The 10406-nt window shown below is 44.3% G+C and overlaps 1 protein-coding gene across 1 annotated transcript in view; it reads left to right on the top strand.

Moving 5' to 3' along the window:
- LOC109387710 (pecanex-like protein 2) overlaps positions 1–10406 on the top strand; it is a 146904-nt gene that overhangs the window by 6963 nt on the left and 129535 nt on the right. The window contains exon 2 of the mRNA XM_019651795.1: positions 3732–3873. Within this exon, the coding sequence (XP_019507340.1) occupies positions 3732–3873 (142 nt within the window). The remainder of the gene's footprint in view (positions 1–3731; positions 3874–10406) is intronic.

Here is a 10406-nt window from a genome sequence, read left to right as displayed (position 1 = left end):
GGGCTCAGTGTCTGGCAGATGCCTCAGCTGGACACAGGGCAGTGCAGTGGGCACTGAAGGGAGGGGAAGGCGGGGTCCACCGGGAGCAGGCAGAAGAGGGGTGCATTGTTTATCAAGAATTTAAAAACAACAATAGAGCCAATTAAAAGTTGGACTCCTTTGACTATCATCATGGGCTGATGGTGCTAAACAGTGTCAGTGTGGGATGGACGCTGTGAATGCCCTGCCGCTCCCTGGCAGCCGTGGGTAGTGGTTGTGTTGGGAATGCCAGGGGGGTGGGAGGTGGGGGTAGGAGGGGGCGAGTCAAGGAAAACGCCAGATGGCAGGATGTTTGGTTCCATAATAAGATCGGGAACTTCTGAAGTAGGAAAGATGGAATGGCGTTCCAGGAAGGGCAGCCAACACGTATAAAGGCATATGCAGCCTGGGGCCCTGCGGTGCAGGGGGAAGTAGAAGTGATTTTCTCGAAGTGGTGATGGTCAGTGAGATAAATATCACTGGAAAAAATATCAGCCTCAACCCTTACATTATACACGATAACCAACTCTAGACCTAAATGTGAAAAATAAAACAATAAACGTCTTAGAAGAAAACAGGAAAATGTAATCATGATCTCTGTCTTGTAAACAGAACATGAAAGACTTTAAGGGTAAAAAAGAATGAGAAGTTGGAGCACATTAAAATTAAGAATTTGTTTTCTACAAAAGATACTATTAAAAGAGTGAAAAGAAAACATAAAATGGGAGATTTTCCCAATGCATATATCTGACTAAAGACTCATACCTACCTAGGGTGTATACAGAACCCTTAAAAATCAGTAAGGGGAAGACGACATATGATCCAGTAGGAAAAAGAACCAGGCAGTAGACTGAAGAACCACTTCACAGACGTGTGTATCCAAGTGCCAGTAAACATACAAAAAGGTCCTCAACTGTATTAGTCATCAGGGAAAAGCAAAATCAAACCATAATATGACACCGCTGTGCACCCACCAGTGTAGCTAAGATGTGGGAGAGGAAAGGTTTTGTGCAACACACAGAAAAAGCTCTCACACTGTTTGTGGGAGCGAACATTGGCACAAGAACTCTGCAGACTTGTCAGGTGGCATCTCCGGGAGCTTCCTGCATGCATGCTTAATAACCTAGCAACGCCACACCCAGGTAGATATACCCCACAGGGCTGTACACATTCACCGGAAGACGCATACAGGATGCTCCTAGCGGTGCTCGTCATCACAGGTATAAACTGGAGACTAACCAGATGCCCACGAACAGTACGCTGGACAAATGGACTGTGTCTGTTCATACAGTAGTTTGCTGTGCAGCAGTGAGAATGAAAAATGACAGCCACACTCAAAAGTGAGTGGATCTCACAAACAGTGTGTAGCAAAGAGCATCAAAGAATATCAGGCCAAATTAAACAATGGTGTTCAGGGCTTGGGCAGTTGTTACCTGTGGGCAGTGACTGTAAGCACGCGTGGGGGGCTCTGAGGGTGTTTCTTAATCCACATGCTCCGAAGTAATAATGAAAGTTGTGGGTGTGGAGGACATCAGCTCAAGACAATGAGAGAACTGATAAAGAGGTCCAAGGCTTAGAGCAGGTGACCCAGGATGGGGCAGAGGAGCCTGCAAAGGAAATGGAGGTGTTGTGTGAAAGGGTTGAGCACAAGTAGGGGTTGAGGGGAGGGCAGGGGGGAACAGGCGGGGAAGCTGAGGGTGGAGAGAGTTTCAGAAGAAGGAAGGGCCAGTGATGTTTCATGCCGCACAAAGGTCCAGTAAGCAAGCCTGAGAAGTGTTCGTTATTTGTCAGTTAGGAGGTGTCAAGTGGCCTTGCCATGCACCTCCTGGGCAGGGGAGCCACAAACGCAGGGACAGAAGTGTCAGCAGTAAGTACTCGGGGCTGCCAGACACAGACAGCCTTTTCCAGAAGCCTGGCTGTGCCCAGAAGCACAGGCTGAGCACTGGGAGATGCAGGGTGGGAGGCGAGCTTTGATCTTGGCCAAGACTGCAGTCTTGCCATTTGCTTTTTGGAAAGAGCTATCCGCGAGTCAAAAGAGTGACTCCTGAACCAAGATGACAGGAAGAATGGGACCCATCAGTGGGGGCTCAACCTCAGGAGGAGCAAGAAGGTGGATGTGAATATACAGAGGGTGCCAAAAAAATGTATACACATTTTAAGAAAGGAAAACTGTATTAAAATTCTAATACTCAATATATAGCAATAACTAAAGATGAATACAAGTCATGTTTGACTTCTGCAATTACAAGAGGTGCTCAAAGTAGTTACCATCAGCATCCAGACACTTCTGATTATGGGGAACTACTGCTTGAGTATAGATAACATCTGTTAAAATGTGTACACATTCTTTTGGCACCTCTGGTAGATACATTCGTAGATGACGGATTGGCAAAGTGAGGGAATTTGTACCTAACAGCCTCAACTTTCTCTGAGAAGTAGACATTAGAATCATTTGCTTGGGGAGAGTGGGGAGGGATCTTGAAGTTTTGTTTTTCTTTATTTTCATACACTTTCACAAAAGGAAAAAACCCTTTTATCTATATGTAAAATATAGATGCCTTATTTCCCCATGTATAAGACGCTCCCATGTATAAGACGCACCTTAATTTTGGGGCCCAAAATTTGAAAAAAAATGTATTACATAAAGTTAATGAACTCAAGTTTTATTCATCATAAAATTCATACAACTCCTCATCACTGTCAAAATTCCCAACCATTAGCTTGTTCTCATCTGTCTGGTGACAAATCACTGTCTTCATATATTGCCTTGTCCTCAGTTACCTATCGTAATATACCGGTAACAAGTGCGAAACAATGAGCACAAAAACAACAAACGCGAAAAACCGGGAAATGCAAGTAAAAAATCTACAACCACTGTATAAGACGCACCCAGTTTTTAGACCCCAAATTTTTCAAAAAAGGGTGCATCTTATACATGGGGAAATACAGTAATATACCTAGATTTCATTAATGATATGTCAAAAAATTGCATTTCTTATGAAATAACCCTCTTCTAAATCTACACCAGAAAACATTACACATTGACTATAAGAATACCCAAAGTTGAATTCCTACCCAACATCTTCACTTTTTAAACTGAATTTCCCCCAACTTTCTCACTGTTTCATTTATCACTAAAATCTCTTTTTATTCTTACCTTGGTAAGTTCTAGTTGTAGCTCTCTTCTACTTATGAAGTTGTGGTTGGGGTGTTGGTTTTTCCCATGTCATGAAGAATTTCCACTCCATCCATCCTCACCATTCCTTATCTCATTCAAATTAATTTTATCGAGCCAGATTTCTGAATGCCTAACCTTCCCTCATTTTTAATCAAATGAAGATAGCTTTTGTGTTTTGAGTCATAAAGATATTACATTCTTATATAGAAATGTCAGCCATACAAAGAAGAAAGGAAACTATCAGTTCCTGCTTTTGTGTGTGTGGTACGTGTGGTATTTGTGTTGCTTCCTGAGACCCTTTACATAAAGTCCCAGGGAAGAATGTTGGGAACAGGTCATTTGTCTCCTGATCCTGAGGGGACGGCCCCTTTTATTGTATGTCACTGTCGGGTCACTCTGTGTGGTGTGTCTAGTATCTGGAGTTCTCAACCAGCAGCTTTTGAATTAAAGGGGAGCTAGTACTTATTCTCACATGTACTTAAAGAAAAGTAATTTGATCCGTGGCTGTTCTAAGTGGGTTTTGTGTTTCTTTCAGATGTCGCCCATTTAATGTGGTTCGAACGACTCTATGTTTGGCTTCAGTGTTTTGAAAAATATATCTTGTACCCAGCGATCATTTTGAACGCACTCACCATTGATGCATTTTCAATAAGCAACTACCGGAGACTTGGGACCCAGTAAGTGGAGCATGGTTTATTCTCATATGATTTAATGACAACGTTTTCAAAAGCTAGTGACTTTTCTCTAACCTGCTTCCACAGTCCACTTCTATGGTGGTCTTTTACTCAAACTCGCTCGAGCAAGATGGTGATTGTAGGGTGACTTGGGTGCAAATGAAGGTAGATCTACTTGAAGTGATGCTCTGAACAGATGTCAGTAGGTTTGAAAACCATCCTGCAAGCACTTAGTCAGTGAGCCCTAATAAGATGATGGGAGCCCGGTGTGATTCCGGGATTCCTGGAGTGCCTACCATCATGCTTAGAGCTTTATGAGCTGCCTCGTGTCATTTCATTTAGCAAATACTCTGTCATTTTGTGCTTGAAGGAGGGGAAGTTTATCACTGTCACTGCTCTCTCTGCATTTATCAGGAGGAGAGTCACAATTTTAAAAATGGAGCACAGAGACTTCTTGCCATCAGGATGCCTGTGGTTTTGCAAGCGCTGGCAATGTACAGTTGAGCCATAGGTTTCACGTATTAAAATTAACTCAGAATTTACACGTGGAAATCCACAGGATAATTTGTGGATTTGTCTTTCTGACAAAAGATGTTTCTAGTCAAATAAGTTGTTAGTGTAGGAGGTTTGCTTATTAGTCATGTTACTGCACCATTATGTGCCCAAGTCAACCCTGATGCATAATCCCAAGCAGGCGAATCCAGACCTGCCCTTCCTTCAGGACGAGATGACGACACAGTGATGAACACTTGCCAAAGACCGAGCAAGCGAAGGTCAAAGGCACTGGCATCCTGGACCTGGAGTGGATTCAAATGAAACGATCCTGTAGCCTTCCTGCTTCTGTCAGACTCTGCCTTCCTTCCAGCTCAGACCTGTTTCAGTTAGGCCAGGGCAAGAAGTCCGTGCCTTTTGGTACTTAAAATCCTAGACTTCGGGTCCAGGGTGACAATTAGTCTCACTGGATAGAGAAGTCAGGTGATGGGGCCACAGACCGCTAGGTAGTTTGGATGGGGCCCAATCCAGGAGTTGACGTTCCACGTACTACGTCAAGTGCTTCTCCTCGTGGAAGGTGTTCCCACTGGTACAACCCTGGCCAACCCCATGATGACTTCCTAGAACAAGGCAAATCCTCTGTTTCTAGAATGAGGGCTCTCAGTCAGAACCAAGGTAGCAAAGAAGGGATCAGTGCTGCCTGGGGTATGGAGCTAAGGTTTTCAAGTTTTCTCCGTCAGCGTCAGGACTAGACCTCGAGCCAAGCCTGCAGGCTGAGACCAAGCAGTTCTGGCTGTTGGACACAAGGGTTGGGAATTAGAGTCAGATAAACAGTTCGGAGAGAGTCCAGTGTGAAGTAATATTACTCTGTAACCCCTGAAAAATTTCCCCAAACACTGAAGTCAGAAAGTAGCACCTTACCTGTATACCTCCAGGGATTTTCCACTCCAAGATGCTACCAACGGAATTATTTTCCTCAGAGCCCAAAGCCGACAATTCATTTATATTCTTGAGGCATCCATCTGAAGAGTTAAAAAACAAACAAACAAACAAACAAAAAACCTCTCAAGATTTCAGTCCCTCCACTATACCAGCTGTTCTCAAAAAGGACAGCAGGAGACTGTGTGTCATTGTCACCCTGAGACCTGTTTCAAACTTTATAAGTGTCCTTCACTGAGAGCCACTATTCCAGATGGTCAGATAGCGGGCTCTCCAACAGCAGTCACTGTTTCTTACTCAACTTTCAATACCAAACCCCTAGTAAATGGTAGAAGGATGGATGGATGCATTATCAAGTGGCTGAAGCATATCTTGTTAGGTATTTATATTTCCCAGCCTGATCTGAATGGATACTTTGCTTCTGTCCTAGGCCACTCACTGTTCACCAATTGCTATATAAACCTTTAGAGAACCTTTAGCTACGAATCATTAACTGAAACCATTGCTACTGCAGTGTTAGAAAGGCCATAACATCATTCCTTAGATCTCCCATAGTCTTAACCAGTCACCAGAATAAACACAACACTGATGGTGTGCATTTTAACAATAGTCACATATAACAGAAGGTTCAGCATTAGTCCTCATCTAGATGGGCCTGTATAACCCAGAAAATCACCCATCTCTCCTGGAAACCAAACTATCCTTAGTCTTAAAACACTTGTCACTAGGGTCTCTCCAAGGGCTTCGGCTGTCCCCAAGGGATGCTGTACCCTGGGCTGCTGTCAAAGGCAACTGGAAGTCGGGTTTCCATACTGTGTTCTCCGCAGGGGCGTTCGTTGTCCAGGAAAGGAAGGCGGGTAGTGGAGCAGTGCTCAGCCTTGCGGCAGCAACACTGAGAGCTTCCTGTGAGGCTGCATAAAAACGTGCCCTCTCTCCCAGAGCCGCGTGTAATCAAGTGCCAGTGTTTCCCAGGAGAGCCTGGGCAAACCTCAGCGGGCACGTCCAGGGGCAGAGTGGGAGTGACCGCAGCCCTGAGGCTAAAGGCATGCACAGTGTCAGATTGTGCATATAAAAATGCCAACTTTTGATCTTTTTTATGACAAAAATGACGATTTTGCACCTGATAGGTGCAAAGACTTTGAAAGCACTTTTTCAATGCCCTCATCTTGGGATAAAATAGTGACGATGCCAATAAGGGGTCAGAGCCCAGGATCCCTGTAGGCTCAGGGAAATTGAGGCATTTCTTCTGGTTTTCTGTATATTCAGCCTCTCTTGTTCAAGTGCAAACACTGTTTGGAAAGTATTCCCACCTCTGTGTTTCTTTTGAGCTCCTAAAGAGGATGTTATAAGTGTGGGGGGGGGAGATCTGGTAATATATGCAAAGCCCTCCTGCAGAAAGACGGACCCCTCAAGCAGGCGGTTGCCCTGTCAGGCTGTCAGTCTCTCGGTAGGTCGGTGGTTCCCTGCTGACCTCACCATCTGGTGGCATTGCACACACCGGGCATACTCCCTATGCGGTTACTAACCCTGCCCCCTGAGCAGTGGCGTGCAGGAGTTCAGGCTGCAAAACCCAAGTCCTGGTCTGTCTTTGCCAGACTGTTTGGTCAGCTCCTTAACAGAAAAGGCCTATGCCATGGGAAAAAAATGTTGATGATAGAATTTTCAGCAGCAAAAAGGGAGAACAGAATGCTTATGTTCACTGAGATGACAAATATGCTGAGAAACATTGGAAGTTAATATGGAAAAAAAGTAGCAATGGCATTGTTACTATATGGGTTTTTTTCCTCTTTTCACAATCTAATATTGACTATGATCACACCACTGCTTCAATAAAATTCTTTTATAACAAAAGGCATACACTGCACAGACCTCACAGGGGCAGCGTGCTTTCTGATTTCTCACTCGCCTTCAAGCTTCCTGTGGAAGCTGTCACTGCAGTAGTCCTTCAGATAAGCCCCAAGAGAGCTCTGTGTCCTTGCTGAAGGACAGGGGACAGTGAAAAGCATATGGTGGGAAGGAGCCTCCCCTAGTGGCAGAGTCTGTACTCAGGAGTCCCCTGGCACTGAGTTTCAATCCTAGCTCCGCCCAATGAGCCCCTAGACAAGTGACTCAAGCTCTGAGACCCAGTTTACTTCTCTGTCAAATAAGGGTAATCGTAGGGCCCCCCACTTCAGCTTGTTGTGCCTGAAAAGTGCAGAATGCACAGTAAATGCTCAAAAACATTAGCTAGTGTCACTCACCTAGCAGTTTGTACACCGTCATTGATCACTCTTCTTTCTTCCCTCTCTAACAGCTGGGACATTTTTCTGGTGACAATGGCTGGCATGAAGCTTTTGCGGGCCTCTTTCTGTAACCCAGCTCACCAGTACATTAACCTGAGCTTTGCTGTCATCTTCTTCCATTTTGACTACAAAGATATGTCCGAGAGCTTCTTACTGGATTTCTTCATGATGTCCATTTTGTTTAGTAAGGCAAGTTTACTGGCTATTTTATTTTAAAATTTAAAAGGTGTGTTTCTTATCAAATGTTTTAGGAGTTGTAAACATTTCCTTTTTAAAAACTTATAGCAAGAAATTAAATTGAATTACATATGCATGTTACACTCTGGCTGCCATTTGGGGAACATTCCCCATGAAATGTCAGTGTGCATGTTATTTGCCAAAAATCACTAATTAATATGAATTAGCTGTAATGTTGCTTGAAATTTTATGATATTTGTCACTGCTAACAATCTCATTATAGAACTTCTGTAGATCTCAGATGCTCTGAATTAAAGATTAGCGATCAGACTTCTTTTCTTTTTAATCTAGCATTCTGCCTCTTGACGTAAACTTGAGACCTGGTGCCGAGAGCCCGGCCCCTGGCGTATTTCCATCTCCTTAGCTTGTGTCAGGTCAAGATTTCACCTGTTGTAAAGTCGTACATGGGCAATGAGAAATTCGAATCACAATTCAGGCAAATGTATGGAATGGTATCTAGCGTTTAACATGAGGGAGAGAGAACCCTCTTCTGAGTGTATAAGCCTAGGTTTGTAAACAGAAAGGAGAAGGAATTTTGAGTAACTCTTGGCAAGTGACACTATAAGCTGAGTGACACACAGCTCCTCTCTCGTCTGGCTTCCTCATGTGCTCAGTTTTCTACCCTGAGATTGACTTAACCCACAACTTCCCTTTTCGGTTAATCATTTTTAAAACTTAAGTTCCCCCCTCCCCCCCGAACTTCCTTTTTTACCTCTTTTGGAATCAGTTCTATTAATTTTTCTCTGTATTACTTATCCTTCTGGCTCTCTCTCTGCTTGTTTTAGGTAAGAAATTTAAAACTCACGCAGTATTCTGAGGAAACTCCCCAAGTCATTGCAGTCACCCCGTCACTGCATACGCGTTTCCTGTTGTAACTCCGGCTGAGCACTGATTTTTCAGTTGTCCGTGTTCCTTCTCGTGTCACTTGTCATTTGCTCCTTACTCTTCCTTCTGCAGACTGGCCCAGTTTCCCACCTGATTCCAGAACCCTGGCCTTGCTCCTTTAGCCACAAACATGTTCTCTATCTGGCTTCTGCTCGGTCTTGATAAACTTACCGATTTTTCTGACGGTTCAAATCATAGGCTTCCATACCCCATTTTCCTTCATGATATATAAATTCCCATTATCTCACATAATAAAAGTAAAATGATATTGTGTGACCTTTCAAGCATATATGAAATTATTGTAAATCATTGTACTGCTCAAGGGCTAGGAGGTTAGTAACAGATGCCATGTGTGCTTGGATGGGCTGAATTCTTGGTGCTGCCGTTATGCGCATTGTGACATGGTCATGTTTGTATTCCTTTCTGAACCTATTTCTTGTACCACAGAAGTAATGATTGCAGGCTTAGAGGGGTGTTGCCAGGGTTCGTGAATGTCACTATGAAAGATGTTTAGGTAGAATGTGCTGTCCGAATACAAAGCAGCATCTGTAAAGCCATTGCAGTAACAGGGAAGTCACCCACGGTTAGTATGTGAAGGAGCGTGGCTGGCTTTCCACACCGAACTTCAATATCATCCTGAAAGTGTGGCCGGGAGCGTGAGGGTCTCTCTGACAACGTCTTCACAGCACAGCTTCTAAAGGGTCCTACATGTGCTGCAGGGACGGTGACATTCATCTACAGGAACACAGGTGGCCTGTCCCCCCTGGGCTGCCTGCTGGTCAGCTGAGAGGTCACTGTTGAAAGTGTGTGGCTGGCCACGGCGTCCAGAGGGAGGCTTGGCGTGGTGGGGGGAAGAAAGGAGTTATGCAGAGCTGTTGTTCATTTTTCTTGTCACAGGGACACTGTGTGCCGTCCTATGCATAATGAATGTGGGACCTGACAGGACAGAGTCTGAAACTATTGGTTTGTCGGAAAAGTCATGACGTATTTTTTTTTATGTTTTTCGTTGCAAAAATGCGTCATGACTTTTCCGACAACCCAATAAATCCATAGAAACATGGTTGCTGCAGGCGTTTGAAGTTCACTCCCCATAATCTTTTGAAGCACCAATTAAAACACTAGAAATTTCAGACAGAACCGTAGTAGCAGCGTTCTTACTTTTGCTAATGGAGGGAGCATTAGCACATACACTTTGAGTAGTCTGCTTCTAGGCCAGAGGTAATAGCTGAGTCTAAAAGCAAAACAAACAAAAAAAAGCAGATGAGACAAAAGCGAGAAGATCAGCACACTGTGTGTTGAGCCAGTCCTGACAGCCTCACTCTTTCTAACGCCTGCTTGCTCTTCGTCTTGAGAGGACTGGCTGGCAGCAGTGCGTTTTCTGGAATGAGGAACAAGATCTGATTCCCTGACAAAAATGTAGTTAAAGAAAGAGACGGCATTTGACATCTTCCTGGAAAAAAAGCCAATAGAAATTAGTGACAAGATGGTGGTGGCCGTGAGGAAGCCCCCAGCGAACGCTTCCTGTAAAGATCCTGTCTGCAAATCCCAGCTGGTGCCTTCTGTTCATCTGCCTCATTTTAATATGTCCTTTAAAAAATGGTCAATATTGGGCCGGCCGAGTGGCGCGTTGGTTAAGAGCTGGCTTGGGACGCCAGAGGGCCCCGGTTCGGATCCCACATATGAGGGCCAGTGACACTGCCC

The sequence above is a fragment of the Hipposideros armiger genome, unplaced genomic scaffold (genome assembly GCF_001890085.2).
Source record: "Hipposideros armiger isolate ML-2016 unplaced genomic scaffold, ASM189008v1 scaffold_167, whole genome shotgun sequence".
NCBI classification, from domain to species: Eukaryota; Metazoa; Chordata; class Mammalia; order Chiroptera; family Hipposideridae; genus Hipposideros; species Hipposideros armiger.
This window is presented reverse-complemented; position numbering and strand designations above follow the sequence as displayed.